Here is a 16001-nt window from a genome sequence, read left to right on the forward strand (position 1 = left end):
ATGTTGGACACCAGCGGCCTGAGGAGGTGAATCATCATATTTCTGCAGCTTCTCTGAGACTGCCCACTCTCTTAGAAATATTCTCGTAACTTCTTTCTTCATCTGTGATCATGATTTTCTCAATTTTGTTTGACACTATCAAAACCCGTGAGGTATTATTTTCCAGCATTTAAGGATTTGTAGTCACGTCAACGAAGTGGTCGCGGACCAAGCCAGGATCTCAGTGACTGGTGGAACAGGCACGAGGGTGAATGTCCCTCCCCGCGGTCTGCTGCCAGAATGTACAGTCCATGTTCAGACAGGATCAGCATTCATCCTGGTGGCTGCTCAGTGTGAGACCGTCACGGCACATCATTTACTCTCGTGCTCAGTGTGATTCTGTCAGTTATCAACATTGATTGTTACTCTTCGCAGAAAGTTACTGAGCTCGCTGATAAGGGAGACCGAGCGGAAAGTTCCAAACTCCTCCTGAACCTGGTGACGGAGAAAGGCTCCCAGGCCCGGAGGGTGATGTGGGAAACCTTTGTGAAAATGCGGAACGGGGTCCCAAAGTTGAACAAAATACTGAAAGAAATACAGGAATATGGTAAGATAATATCAGAGATGATTTCAATTTTGAATACAAACACTGCATGTTTTACATATTTACATATTTGATTTCATCATCATTCACATTGAAACAGGTTGTATTCCATACGATCGAGCAAGCATCGTTCAAGATTTACCAGGGGTGCCAAGTGAGCTGAAAGGTAAGGGAAGAAACAGGTTTCCAACAATGGCTGATATTTGTGTGGCGCCATTAAGTTGATGAGCCATGGGGGTTTGATCAGGTAAATGTTGGCACTGTGACACAGCACATAGTGGGACATGTGGAAAAGAAACTGCTGATGGGATGGGATTTCTGAACACCTTGAGAATCATGGACTGATTAGGGACAGCCAGCATGGCTTTGTGAAGGGAAGATCTTGCCTCACAAGCCTGATAGAGTTCTTTGAGGAGGTGACCAGGAAGACTGATGAGGGCAGTGCGGTGGATGTGGTTTACATGGATTTTAGTAAGGCATTCGATAAAATTCCTCATGGTAGGCTTCTTCAGAAGGTCAGAGGCCAAGGGATCCAAGGAAGCTTGGCTGTGTGGATTAGGAATTGGCTTGCATGTAGAAAGCAGAGGGTTGTGGTGGAAGGAGTCCCCTCGGATTGGAAGGCAGTGACTAGTGGTGTCCCTCAGGGATCGGTTCTGGGACCTCTACTTTTTGTGATATTTATAGATGACTTAGATGAGGGGGTGGAAGGCTGGGTTAGTAAGTTTGTGGACAACACTAAGATAGGCGGTGTTGTGGATAGTGTGGAGGGCTGTCGGAGCTTACAGAGGGATATTGATAGGATGCAGAGCTGGGCTGACAAGTGGCAGATGGAGTTCAATCTGGAGAAGTGTGAGGTGGTACACTTCGGAAGGACAAACTCCAGGGCACAGTACTGGGTGAATGGCAAGGTACTTGGCAGTGTGGAGGAGCAGAGGGATCTGGGGGTTCATATTCACAGTTCATTGAAAGTTGCCTCACAGGTGGAAAGAGCATTTAAGAAGGCCAATGGGATGTTGGCTTTCATAAATCGTAGGATTAAGTTTAAGAGCCGTGAGGTAATAATGCAGCTTTACAAAACTCTAGTTAGGCCACACTTAGAGTATTGTGTTCAGTTCTGGTCGCCTCATTATAGGAAGGATGTGGAGGCGTTGGAGAGGGTGCAGAGGGGATTTGCCAGGATGCTGCCTGGATTAGAGAGTATTGAATATGAGGAGAGGCTTAAGGTGCTTGGGCTTTATTCACTGGAAAGGAGGAGGATGAGAGGAGACATGATAGATGTATATAAAATCCTGAGAGGAATAGATAGAGTAGACAGTCAGCGCCTCCTTCCCAGGGCACCAGTGCTCAAGACGAGAGGTCATGGCTTTAAGGTTATGGGTGGGAGGTTCAGGAGAGATGTCAGGGGAGGTTTTTCACCCAGAGAGTGGTTGGTGCATGGAATGCACTGCCTGGGGTGGTGGTGGAGGCAGATACATTGAACAGGTTCAAGAGCTTGTTGGATAGGCATATGGAGGAGTGTGGGATGGGGGTATATGCAGGAGGAAGGGGTTAGGTCGTGTGAGGGTGGTTTGATGGATGGCACAACATGGTGGGCCGAAGGGCCTGATTTGTGCTGTATGGTTCTATGGAGCGCAATCAAGGGGCATGATTATGACGAATGAGGCAGAGAATTGGGGAGCTTGAGGAAAGGGATCTCACCTCTCTGGAGCCTTTAGCTACTGCTTCCTCCTCCAGGATCAGAGCGATTCATGTTGGGGATGGACAAGGAGATGGATCTGAAGGAGGGAGAAACTGGGCAATGACTTCACCCAAAAAGTCAAGGTCTTCCCCAGCCCCCATTCTAAACGGCCCTCACCTTAAATCATTTTTCTAAACACCCTCAGTTTCTTCAGTGCAGCACTTCTTAGGGTCGGAAGTCTGTGGAAGTTCCGGTCACGGACTAAGAGGAACAGCTTCCCTTTAGTTAGAAGAGCAGGTAACACCCAGCTAATGTGTTCAACCCCCAAACAGCAAATGAACTCCACTCTGCTCATTTCTGCAGGCCCTCGGTGCAAACAATGCCACCGTCATCCAGTTTAATTTCCAACTCAATAACCTTGGGGAGTCCATCAGGAGACAGAGTTGGTGAGGGTGAGATGGGAGACAACATCCTGAGCACAGTCCACAGAAGCTGAAATGCATGTGCGCCGCTGGTGTGTGATGGAAACTGGGGAAGTGCAAGAGATGTGTAGACAAACCGAGTGTTGTGGGGTTGGGGAGAAGAAGGCCAAAGGAAAGACTTGGAGAAATCTTCAAATAACCGTGCGATTAACCATACCGGGACAGTCTTGGCAAGAAGCTGACGTCCATCAGTAAACACAAGGTGTCTGTGTAAATGAAATTCAGTGCAGTGCGAAAGCTCAAGAGTTTGGAAGGCTTCATATTTGCAGAATATGTTGGAATACTCCACTTCACAAGTAACCAAGGTGAGAGGAAGGTTTAAGATGCAGGCAGGGCCAGGTGGAACGGGGAAAAAATGAGATAGCCTCCTGCAAGATTAAGTTTTGCAGTCTATGTTTTGTCTGATTATCTGAAGGGGTTGAACAGAAACACAAGGAATCCCTGCCAGAACCCTTCGTCATACTCTCTCATTTCCAGTAACCAAGTCCAGAAATTCTACCTTCCTCCTTGGACCAGAAACATACTGATAAGGAAGTTTAGAAACTCATCCTCCTCCATGTCGCTTCTGTTATTGCTGCTTCAGTCCACATTTGGACACTGAAGTCCCTCACTTTCCCTCCGCCATGGATTTGGTACATTTCCACAATTCACCTGCAGACTTGTTCTTTATGGTCCTCCCTGCTGCTTTCCTGGAGAGCAGACACGACAGTCTAAATCTGTCATGATCGTTTCTGAATATAGAAAAGATTATCCCCGCTGTCCTTGAAGAAAATCCTCTCTATCACCACTGTATTCTCTTGAGTAACTATTTCCACAATCCCTGCTTCCTTGTGCCTCCTATCTTGCCCTAATGCATTGTATGGATGAGTACTGAGAAACCGTGACTGCTTTCTTTTTCCACCAAGTCACTGCAGTTGCCTTCATAGCTCCAAGCTCTCTAAGTTGATGACATAATCATAAACACTTTTGGCTGGGCCCTGATACACAATGATGACTAATATTGTCGTGGTTCCGAGCGCTGGTTCTTGGTTCTGACCCTTATCCCCACTGATGGTGCCTTGTTGTGCAGCACATGGTTTCCATGCACTACTATTTGTCTAATGACAGACACCTGAGTATCATCAGGAGACTAGTATAAGAACATTGGTTTCACAAACACTGGTTGCCAGATTATTGGTCTCTCTCTGGGTATACTTCGTCTCCTGGCTGATTAGAGCTATTAACTCCAGAGCAGTCCCGGTTTCATGTTTCTCCTAGAAAACCCTGTTCTGTGTCGAGACTCCGTCTCAGAGTCCCGAGGCAAAATTCCTTCAGTTCGGCGTTCTGCGCTCGGTATCGCGAAGGCATCCCGACTCCAGTCTAGTTCTATTGTTCTGCATTTGGGTTCTCTGCGATCTCGGTCTTCATGTGACATTGTGACAAATACGGTCCTACCAAGATCCTGACACACTGCCAAACCACATATATACCTGGCAGCGCCCAGATAACCGGAAGTCCACATACCCGTCGCAGGCTCCTGATGCACTCTGGAACACCTCTGGAAGGGCCCTAACACGCTATCTACTTACTCCTTGATCCCATTTCTTATGTCTCCGAAATATCAGTGTCTTCTCACCCATTCCAATTCAGTTGTCCTTTATTTCCTTTCGTGATTCTGCTGTTGAAAAGTGTCCAAATTACTTTGGGAATGGTGGGCTTGCTTGCTTCTTCCTCCAATGTAAGGAATGTCATTTATAACATTCCAATGTGTGCCCAGACTCTTGGTCAAACACAGTACACTTCAGGCTGCCCTCGACCTAGTTTCCCTCTTCATATTCAGCAGGAACCTTTGCGCATGATTTAGTAGCTATCGAGTTCAATGAAATAATCCACAGAAATTCTGCCAGTCCTGAAATTCTTGGCAATCTGTCTCTATGCATCCAGCATCCCAGACAATGTTCTGGAGGCACTAATAAAGTGGAGTCTGTGAAGAGTTGGGCGGGGTTTGTATCCCAATTTACATCCTTGGAAACTGAAAGGCACGGCTTCAGAGGAGGTGTGGAAATACGGGAGGGGCAGCATGGCTGAATTGGAGGCTCTGAGAGGTGTCCGCTGGAGCAGGAGACAGAGACACGCTGGAATTTTAATGGTTCATGAACTGGAATTAAGATCTATGTTGAAACAGGATAATAGTGGATTGGTGTCCAAAGTAGGGAGAACCATGGGGTTGCTGGGTGAACCGGAACTATTGAGAGTTTGGGGACGGTCACCAACCCTTCAGACAAGATGAATGTTGAGGGAAGGAGACTGACACGAAGGGCAGAGCACTCCAACAGGAAGGAATGAAAGGACCAGGTGGTTTAAGCGTCAGGGACAGGGCAGGAGGGAAAATATTACAGAGGTGGAACTGGACAGGTCTCACAATAAGGGGGATACGATATCAGGAACTTAACTGAGGCTGATACTGTCCCATTGGAACCCCTGACCATTCACAGAGTGCCCCAGATATTTTGCCCAAGGGGTGAAGCAACAGCCACCACCGGAAATGTGATGTCAGCACCAGGCACATTTCCACTTCCCTCTCCATTCACTATTCAGCAGGGACTGTTCCCGTTGTAATTAACAAGCATCTTTCCTGTTCTTTTACCTCTTCCTTTCCAACCATTCAGGGGAACAAGCACCTTCCTGTACTTTCAAGCACTTATTGTACTTTATTCTTAGGCTCTCACGATGTGACCTCCGCTACAAACGGAGAGAGGTGACCACGTTACAACATGACTCCCCCTCTCCGCCCCCTTTCAGTTAACGAAGATGACTCTGAACTTTCTGTTGTATTCCCCTTCCATTCTCTGTCGCACACCCACTATGTCACCTCTGACTTTAGCCTTCAACACAACCCCAGCTTGAGACAAGGAACAGCATTTTGTCTCCCCAGAAGGCATGTGACAGCCTTCTGAACTCAACATTGAACACAGCACCTCCAGATACCCAGTCTCTTCAGTCTATGCCAGATCTTTTCTTCTGATGACAGGTCGTCAACCTGGAATATTCACTTTGTCCTTTCTCCTTCTTCGCTGGCCCGTCGATTTATTCCCCTTATCGACACGCGTGCCAGCCAAGCCAGTCCTCTTTCTGCGATATACGTCATCCAGTCTCTCCACCGGTCTCCCTTCTTTGTGTCCGAAGACATTCTGGTTTTCCAACTTCTAGTTCCAATGAAACTAGGAGACCAGTAACGTGTTCTCTCGCTCTCTCGTTCCCTCTCTCGCTCTCTCGTGCTCTATTTCGCTCGCACTCAACAGAGGGTGCCAGGTCTGTTGAGTATTTTAACCACATTCTGTTTTTACTTTGAAACAGTAACAGTGTGATTGTGTTGATTTGTTAACAGTGTCAACAAAGTTTAGGTGTTCCATTATCAACACTGGTGTTGTCCAAAGTTGTCCTACATGAAAAGAAATGTGGCTGTGGGGTTGTCGTGGGAGTGGTTAATAAAGGTCAGATAGGAATCAATGAACAATCAGGGGAATGTTTACCTTCACAGCAGTTAATGTCCAAGTGTGAGGGTGTGACTTTTTTCAGCCATTGCTCTCATTCGACTCACCTATCTGTAACCGTTTAAATTCGTTCACTATGTACCATTGGTGAATTGACTTCATTCAAGAGCATTTGACTAATTCATGTAATTTTAAATACTGAGTTTTGAATTGAGCCATCCCACATTTTGACCATTTACTGCCTGTACCGTGGAAGATGTTCAGCAGCAACACAAGGAGACTCTGCGGGCACAGACTGAAACACTGAGAGTGAACACGATCCTGATGAAGGAGAAGGTGAAGGTTTTCCAGCTGGCTGATCGATACACTGAGCTCACAGTCATTTCTACTGTTCGAGATCGGAGACTCGTGGAATATGAGCTTCTGGCAAGAGGCCGGGACCATGAACGGTGGAGAGAGAAACTTCTCCATGGAGAGTTGGAAAAAATCCGGACTGATCAATTGTTCGACAGCTGCTTTTCCCGGAGTAAATCGAAATCTGGGAGTTCAGCAGCAGTGGCCGGAGTCCCGGGGATCGGGAAAACAACAATGGTGCAAAAGATTGTTTCTGACTGGGCCACTGGGAAAATATACCAACACTTCCGGTTTGTCTTCAGTTTCAAATTCCGGGATTTAAACTCCTTTAACTGTAGAATAAACCTGAGGGAACTGATTCTGGATCAGTATCCTTACTTTGGGAATATTCTGCCAGAGGTCTGGAAGAATCCTGAGGGATTGCTGTTTATATTCGATGGTTTGGATGGATACAAGCACACAATCGATTTTGCTAACTCTCGGAGAGACACAGAACCTAAGTACATGTGCCCAGATCCTGAGTGCTGGTGTGAAGTGTCTGACATTGTGTACAGTTTAATCCAGCACAAGCTGCTCCCAGGGTGTTCTGTGCTAGTGACCACCCGTCCCACTGCGTTAGATTTATTGGAAAAGGCGAAGATCAGTGTCTGGGCTGAAATCCTTGGATTTGTTGGTAAGGAACGGAAGCAATATTTCCACAGGTTTTTTGAAGATCAAACGGTGGCAGCAGCTGTTTTCAAACACGTGGAGGAGAACGAGATCTTGTACACCATGAGCTACAATCCCTCCTATTGCTGGATCCTCTGTCTGGCACTGGGCCCCTTCTTCACACAAAGACACAGGGACCCGCTGCGAGTTCCCAAGACCATCACCCAACTATATTCCTACTATATTTACAACATCCTAAAAAACCACGGCCGTGAGATTGAAAGCCCCCGTGCTGTGTTACTGCGGGTGGGTCAGATGGCCTTCACAGGAGTGTCTAAGAAGAAGATTGTGTTTACAGATGGAGATTTGATCAAGTACAATCTGCAGCCTTCCCAGTTCCTGTCCGGGTTCCTGATGGAACTTTTGGAGAGAGAGGACTGTGCCCGGAGCATGGTGTACACATTCACACACCTCACCATCCAAGAGTTTGTAGCCGCACTCACACAATTCCTGACTCCACATCCCGGGCATATCCTGAAACTCCTCACCGAAGCCCACAGCATGAAGGATGGTCGATTTGAGGTATTTCTCCGTTTTGTTGCTGGTCTCTCCTCCCCAGTGTCATCTCGGCGGCTGGAGGAGTTCCTGGGCCCATTTCCTCATCAAACAACCTGCCGAGTGATTGACTGGGTGAAAGAGGAGGTGAAACGTCAGATTGGAAATACAGGGAGTGAAGCTGGTAAAAGGAGCCTCCTGAACACACTGCACTACCTGTTTGAGTCTCAGAACCGTGGACTGGCTCAGACCGCACTGGGATCTGTGGAAATACTTTCATTCAGTGAATTACGACTGACCCCGATTGACTGCGCCGTCCTGTGCCATGTCATTGGGCTCTGTGATACAATAAAACACCTCGATCTGTGGAGCTGCTGCATTCAGTGTGAAGGAATCCAGCGGCTGGGACCCGGGATTCTCAAATGCCAGGTGTTGGGGTAACTGTTCATTTGTTTTCTATTAATAAGCTTTCCCGATCTGTATTTCTTCTGTGCGCCTCCCACCTCCACCTCACCCTCCAGGTGCGTCTCTCTTAATTGTCTGTACCCTCGGCGGGACTCTCTCCCCTACCCCCACCCCCGGCGCATCCTCTCTCCCTCCAACCTGGATCTCTGGCAGGTCCACACCCTCTCCCCGCCATCTACGGCCCAACTACTCCCCCTCCAGCCCCGGCGCGTCCACACTCATTCCCCCCGTCCCTGGCCCTTCCACTCCCCCCACCAACGGCCCATCCACTCTCAGTCACGCTCGGCCCGGGCGCTCTCAGTCACGCCCAGTCCCGGCCCGGCGCTCTCACACCCACCCCGCCCCTTCGCAGCCACCGTCCCTCCCCCTCAGTGTATCTGTCCTTCTCCGTCCCTTAGTTGTATTTTTCCCCTCCTAACGTGGTACGTGTGGGTGATTTCCCTCCTACCCCGCCCAGTCTCTGTTGCTCGCTCTCGTACATGCACTGAGACTGAAGGGGGTGTAGCGGTTGCTGCCGCGGAATAAAACAAGACTCTACTCGGAGGATTGCCAAACAGAACTGGTTTATTTTCCCGCATTGCGCGGGCCCTTTAGGGGAGAATGTTCCCACCCAAAACAACCGGCAATGACGTAAGTCCTACGTCATCAGGACTTCCCCGCGCGCGGGTTCTCCCCGTCGCTCGGAAAGACGAGGCCCGCCGCCATCTTGGGCCTCGTCGCTCCGACGCCGCGCGACCCGACTGCCCAGCCGGTTCGCCCGACTAGACGGTGAGTCGCCACACAACCCCCCCCCCCCCCCCAGAACCGGCGAGACAGTCCCCAAGGTCCGTGGGCTGTGCTAGCTGCCGCTTAGGGGGGCGGCCTCTGCGTCGCAGCGTGGCAACCTCGACAGGCTGTTGCAGATCCAAATGGGCCGGTTTGAGGCGGTCCGCCGTGAAAACCTGTTCCCTGCCTCCAATGTCCAAAATAAAAGTCGATCCGTTATTCCGTATGACTCGGAACGGTCCCTCATATGGTCGTTGCAATGGCGCCCGAGGTGTGCCCCTGCGAACGAAAACAAACACAGTCCCGTAGTTCCTTGGGCTGGCAGGATGGGGCTTGACCGTGCCGTGAGGTGGGAATTGGGGCCAAGGCACCAAGCTTCTCACGCAGTCTTTGTAGGACTGCTGGGGGTTGTTCCCCTTGGTCCAGAAGGGCAGGTATGAAATCCCCAGGGACAACTAGTGGTGCCCAGTATACAAGCTCAGCTGATGAAGTGCGGAGGTCTTCTTTGGGGGCAGTGCGTATGCCGAGCAGGACCCAAGGCAGCTCGTCAACCCAGTTAGGACCCTTCAGGCGGGCCATCAAGGCCGATTTTAGATGGCGGTGAAAATGTTCCAACAACCCGTTTGATTGAGGATGGTAGGCCGTGGTGGTGTGCAGCTGCGTCCCTAGCAGGTTCGCTAATGCAGCCCAGAGACTGGAAGTGAATTGGGTGCCTCTGTCTGAAGTGATGTGGGCCGGAACGCCAAAACGTGAGATCCAAGTTGTGAGCAGCGCCCGGGCGCAGGAATCAGTTGTGATGTCAGTCAGGGGGGTTGCCTCAGGCCACCTCGTGAACCGGTCCACGATAGTAAGGAGGTACCGGGCTCCTCTTGAAACTGGCAGAGGGACCACGAGGTCGACGTGTATGTGGTCGAACCTCCTACGGGTAGGCTCGAACTGCTGTGGTGGGACCTTGGCGTGTCGCTGGATTTTTGACATCTGGCAGTGCGGACAAGTCCTGGCCCACTCACTGACCTGTTTGCGCAGGCCATGCCAGATAAACTTGCTGGCGACCAGTCGGACAGTAGATCTGATGGACGGGTGAGCCAACCCATGTACAGAGTCAAAAACGCATCTCCGCCAGGCTGCAGGGACTATAGGGCGGGGCTGACCAGTCGCAACGTCGCAAAGTAGGGTCCGCTGACCTGGACCAACCAAGAAATCTCGGAGCTGCACACCCGAGGCTGCGGTTCTGTAGCTGGGCAGTTCGTCGTCGGCTTGCTGTGCGTCAGCTAGGGCCGTGTAGTCGACACCCAAGGATAGGTTGTGGATGGTTGGTCTGGAAAGTGCATCAGCAACGACATTATCCTTTCCAGAGACATGTTGAATGTCAGTTGTGAACTCGGAAATGTAGGATAAATGTCTCTGCTGATGAACTGACCAGGGATCGGAGACTTTGGAGAAGGCAAAGGACAGAGGCTTATGATCAGTGAAAGCGGTGAAAGGCCTGCCTTCTAGAAAGTATCGGAAATGCCGGACCGCCAGATACAGTGCTAGAAGTTCCCGATCAAAAGCGCTGTACTTCAGTTCGGGCGGTCTAAGGTGCTTGCTGAAAAATGCCAAGGGTTGCCAACGGCCTTCGAGTTGCTGTTCCAGTAGCCCACCTACCGCGGTGTTGGACACGTCTACCGTGAGGGCAGTCGGGACGTCAGTCCTGGGGTGTACCAGCATCGTGGCATCTGCCAGGGCGTCTTTGGCCTTAACGAAAGCAGCCGCAGCCTCGTCAGTCCAGGTGATGTCCTTGCCCTTTACCAGCCAGCAGCGAGAACAGAGGGCGCATGATACGGGCTGCTGCAGGGATGAAACGATGGTAAAAGTTGACTATCCCAAGGAATTCCTGTGGGCCTTTGACTGTGTCGGGGCGGGCAAAAAGGCGGATAGCATCCACCTTGGCGGGTAGGTGTGTTGCCCCGTCGCTGGTGATTTTGTGTCCGAGGAAATCGATAGAGTCAAGTCCGAATTGGCACTTGGACGGGTTGATCGTGAGGCCGAAATCGCGGAGGCGGGAATACAGCTGGCGGAGGTGGGAAAGGTGTTCCTGGCGGTTACGGCTGGCGATCAGTATGTCGTCCAAGTAAATGAACACGAAGTCCAGGTCTCGGCCTACCGCGTCCATCAGCCACTGGAAGGTCTGCGCGACGTTCTTAAGGCTGAATGGCATCCGAAGGAATTCGAACAGGCCGAATGGGGTGATAATCGCAGTTTTGGGGACGTAATCCGGATGGACCGGGATTTGGTGGTATCCCCTAACGAGGTCCACTTTGGAAAAGATGCAGGCCCCGTGTAAGTTCGCTGCGAAGTCCTGGATGTGAGGGATGGGATAGCGGTCCGGGGTGGTGGCGTCATTCAGCCTGCGGTAGTCGCCGCAGGGCCTCCACCCTCTGGTGGCTTTGGGGACCATGTGCAGGGGGGAGGTCCAGGGGCTGTCTGACCTGCGAACAATCCCCAGATCCTCCATGTGACGGAACTCTTCCTTTGCCAGGCGGAGCTTGTCTGGAGGTAATCGTCGTGCACGGGCATGAAGGGATGGCCCTGTGGTAATGATGTGATGTCGTACCCCGTGTGTGGGCCTAGAATTTGTAAACGAAGGTGCCAAAATCGATGGGAATTTGGCTAGGAGCTTGGCGAAATCGTCGCCAGAAAGGGAAATAGAGTCCAGGCGTGGGGCTGGTGGGCTGATTTCTCCCAGGGGATAGGTCTGGAGAGTGCTAGAGTGGACTAACCGCTTCCTTCGCATGTCGACTAACAGGTTGTGGGCCCGAAGGAAATCGGCTCCTAGGAGTGGTCGGGCGACGGTGGCAAGGGTAAAGGTCCAGGTAAAACGGCTGCCGCCAAAGTGTAATTGAAGCGTACGGGTGCCGAAAGACCGTATCATTGTACCGTTGGCGGCATTGAGTAGAGGACCTGGTGGCCTGTCACGAGTGTCGCGGCCTGTCGGGGGCAAAATACTGACCTCCGCTCCAGTATCAACAAGGAAACGCCGTCCAGATTTCTTGTCCTGAACGAAGAGGAGGCTCTGTCGGCGGCCAGCCGCCGTAGCCATCAGCGGCGGCTGGCCCTGGCGTTTCCCTGAAACTTGCAGGGTGGGCGGCATCGACGGTCCTCCGCACCCCACCTCTGATGGTAGAAGCACAGCTGGTCACCCGTGTCGTCGTCTGCGTTCCTGGGGCGTGGCTGCTCGGTTGCTGGGGCCGGGCGAGGCGGGCGTTGGGCTCGCGGCCTGGTAATTTGACTGACGGACGAACTGCTCTCGCGCTTGGCCCTCCACAGGACATCTGCCCGGGCGGCCACCTCACGGGGGTTGCTGAAGTCGGCGTCAGCTAACAACAAGTGGATGTCATCGGGGAGCTGTTCGAGGAAGGCCTATTCGAACATCAGGCATGGCTTGTGTCCCTCGGCCAATGCCAGCATCTCATTCATTAGGGCGGATGGGGAACTGTCCCCCAGGCCATCCAGATGAAGCAGGCGGGCGGCACGCTCACCACGGGAGAGGCCGAAGGTCCGGATCAAAAGGTCTTTGAAAGCCGGGTACTTATCTTCCTCCGGAGGCGACTGGATGAAGTCTCCAACCTGGGCGGCTGTCTCCTGGTCCAGAGAGCTAACCACATGGTAGTACTTCGTGGAGTCGGAGGTGATCTGCCGAAGGTGGAATTGCGCTTCGCCTGGTCAAACCAGATGCTGGTCCGAAGTGTTCAAAAGGTGGGCAGCTTGAGGGCCACTGCGTTGGCTGCTGCGTTGTCGTCCATTTCGCCGGTCCAAAAGCCGTTTGGACCGTCGGGGTCACCAATGTAGCGGTTGCTACCCCGCAATAAAACAAGACTACTCGGAGGATTGCCGAACAGAACTGGTTTATTTTCCCGCCTTGCGCGGGCCCTTTATGGAAGAATGTTCCCGCCCAAAACAACCGGCAATGACGTAATTCCTACGTCATCAGGACTTCCCGCGCGCGGGTTCTCCCCGTCGCTCGGAAAGACGAGGCCCGCCGCCATCTTGGGCCTCGTCGCTCCGACGCCGCGCGACCCGACTGCCGAGCCGGTTCGCCCGAGTAGACGGTGAGTCGCCACAGGGGAGAGTTTACACAGCGCTGACATTCCGTGAGTGACCAGGAGCTGTGCACTAAGGGGTGTAATTCGTCATTAATTTCCTGAAGTATCTCATGTAATATCAGAGTTATATCCTGTTTTGTCAGATTCTGACTGGACCCCGGGTGTGAATCAGTTTGTTCCTCACTCTGTCTGTCTGTGTTTAGACTGGGGAGCAATGACCTGGGAGATTCGGGAGTGAAACTGGTGTCTGTGACTCTGCGGAACCCGGAGTGTAAAATACAGGAACTGCGGTAAGTCCCAGACTGTGAGAGATTGTGTTTACAGTCGCTGCGTCCCTGACACTAAACATTGATGTGGTCAGTAATTGTGCTACCGATAAACCCTGGGGATTTGCACCGTGTCCTGTCTCTCTGTGTCTCTCACTCGTACCCTCACTCTCTCACATCTCCAGGCTCGGGAGAAACAGTCTCTCAGATTCTGGTGCCGAGGATCTCGCCTCCTCTCTCAGTACAAACCGCTCACTGAAGGAGCTGGACCTGAGTTACAACAACCTGGGAGATTCAGGAGTGAAACTGGTGTCTGCAGCTCTGATGGACCCGGCGTGTAAACTACAGAAACTGTGGTAAGTCCCAGACTGAGCGATTGTGTTTACCGTCACTGGGTGTCTGACACGGAACATTAATGTGGTCAGTAATTGTGTTACTGATACACCCTGGGGATTTACACAGTCTCCTTTCTATCTGTGTCCCTCACCCTCACTCTCTCTCATCTCCAGGCTGCGGCGTGTCGGTCTCAAAGATTCTGGAGCCAAGGATCTCGCCTCCGCTCTCAGTACAAACCGCTCACTGACGGAGCTGGACCTGACTGATAATAAACTGGGAGATTCGGGAGTGAGACTGGTGTCTGCCGCTCTGGGTGACCTGGAATGTAAAATACAGAGACTGCGGTAAGTCCCAGACTGTGAGAGATTGTGTTTACAGTCACTGGGTGTCTGACACTGAACATTCATGTGGTCAGTAATTGTGTTACTGATAAACCCTGGGGATTTGCACCGTCTCCTTTCTATCTGTCTCCCTCATCCTCTCTCTGTCTCATCTCCAGGCTGAGAGGTGTCGATCTCACAGATTCTGGTGCCGAGGATCTCGTCTCCACTCTCAGGACAAACGGCTCACTGACGGGGCTGGAGATGGAATTTAACTCCCTCACAGACCGATCTGTCCCCGCTCTCCGCCGCCTCATCCTGACCCTCTCGAGTCTGGAGCGGATCGTGTGAGTGTTTGTGTTTAATGTGATAAAATAACAGTGGATCCGCGGGCTTTTCTGGTGACTTCAGTCTGTAAGTGTTGTTGAAACATTAACCCCAGTCCCCAGTTACTGACACTGATGTGGATTCCGGTTATTTGCTCTTTATTCTTCACTCTGTTTCAGGCTGGAGGGGAATCAGTTCAGTTCAGATGGACGGAATCAGCTGAAGTCTCTGCAGGGAACCAGACGCAGACTGTGGGTGGAGGTGTGAACGTCCCAATGTACAGACATCCCCGCCCGTGGGATGGGAATATTTTTGGCCGGATTCCCGCCCTCCCCTTTAAACGAGTGCGCTCCCGGTTTAAATCCCAACGGCCGTAACGGTTCCCAGCTGGAGCGGAGCGCGTGCACCCTCCCGCTGTGACGTCAGCGGGAGTCCCGCTGCTACGTGACCCGACCGCTGCCTCGAATATCCGGGGCTTGACTGCCCCCTAGTGGGCCCTGGGGGATTACGTAGACAGGAAGGTCCCAGGACAGTCTGGGGCACGAGTGATCGCATTTAGCGTCCGGGGTGGGGCTGAGTCCGGGACAACAGTAATGGTATCCTGTGTTCTGTGTGGGGCTCAGTACCGGAGACCAGAGATAGCATTCAGTGTCCCGGTTGGGGCTCACTCTGGGACACCAGTAATGCCATTGTGTTAGACTGGGCAATTAGCTGGGTGAGGAATCCTTCCGGCTACGTTGCTGAAGGGGGAATGTTCCTCCATTCAGCAGCCTGTGTATATAGTAGTGATAATTTGTAAAATAATTCAATAGATAACCCTAGACCTGCAGTGTTCTTGGAACGGCCCTGAAGTGTGATTTATAATCATTGTGCTGTTAATGTGAGTGAAGACAGAGAGCATCCAGCAACTCCTTCTGGTGCGGAATGACATTGATAAAAGGGGCTGATTGTTCAACCTGCCGCTTATTGTCGCTTGTCTGTTAATTGTGCACAAATGACACTGAACTGCAAGAAGCTTATTTTACCCGTACGTCAGAAAGTTACTCAGCATTTATTTACAATTGGCAAATTGAAATCAATAAACTGTTGTCTTTTCAGTTCAGAGTTCCTGTCTTAGTGTCTGACTTGTCTCTGTCTGGAGAAAAATGCGTGAACGGACACCACAGAGTGCATGTTTTTGCGGAAGAGTCCCAGTGTTTCAACAGAAGTCTCGAGCGCCCAACACTACCAGAACAACAGAGTGCAGCGCACCGTGAACCCAGAGGTTCCCTCATCGAGAGAACACCAGCGGTACACTAACATCAGCCCACAGATTCCCTCACCAACAGAACACCAGCGGTACACTGTAACATGAGCCCATAGCGTCACTCACTGACGGAACACCAGCGGTACACTGTAACATCAGCCCACAGCGTCCATCACCAACAGAACACCAGCGGTACACGGTAACATCAGCCCACAGCGTCACTACCGACTAGACAGTTGCCATTATCTAATATTTTGGGGGAGAAGGGGGCAGATGGAGAAAGAGGGAGCGAAATTGGGAGAGAACAATGGGTGAGATGGGGTGTGGAAAGAGAAGGGAGAAAGGTTTGGGGAAGGAGAGGAGTGGGGAAGCGGTGAGAGAGGGTTTGGAAAAGTCGTCATGGGGAATCTTGCAGAGC

The 16001-nt window shown here is 51.5% G+C and overlaps 1 protein-coding gene across 1 annotated transcript in view; it reads left to right on the forward strand.

Annotated features, from left to right (window-relative positions):
- Positions 1 to 14604, forward strand: part of LOC127584256 (NACHT, LRR and PYD domains-containing protein 12-like) — a 30318-nt gene extending 15714 nt beyond the window's left edge. Inside the window, exons 6-13 of the mRNA XM_052040906.1 lie at positions 415 to 586; positions 684 to 749; positions 6473 to 8210; positions 13292 to 13378; positions 13540 to 13710; positions 13864 to 14034; positions 14190 to 14357; positions 14517 to 14604. Coding sequence (XP_051896866.1) covers positions 415 to 586; positions 684 to 749; positions 6473 to 8210; positions 13292 to 13378; positions 13540 to 13710; positions 13864 to 14034; positions 14190 to 14357; positions 14517 to 14604 — 2661 coding nt within the window. The remainder of the gene's footprint in view (positions 1 to 414; positions 587 to 683; positions 750 to 6472; positions 8211 to 13291; positions 13379 to 13539; positions 13711 to 13863; positions 14035 to 14189; positions 14358 to 14516) is intronic.
- Positions 14605 to 16001: the final 1397 nt, after the last annotated feature.

This window comes from Pristis pectinata, chromosome 29 (assembly GCF_009764475.1).
Source record: "Pristis pectinata isolate sPriPec2 chromosome 29, sPriPec2.1.pri, whole genome shotgun sequence".
Taxonomy (NCBI): domain Eukaryota; kingdom Metazoa; phylum Chordata; class Chondrichthyes; order Rhinopristiformes; family Pristidae; genus Pristis; species Pristis pectinata.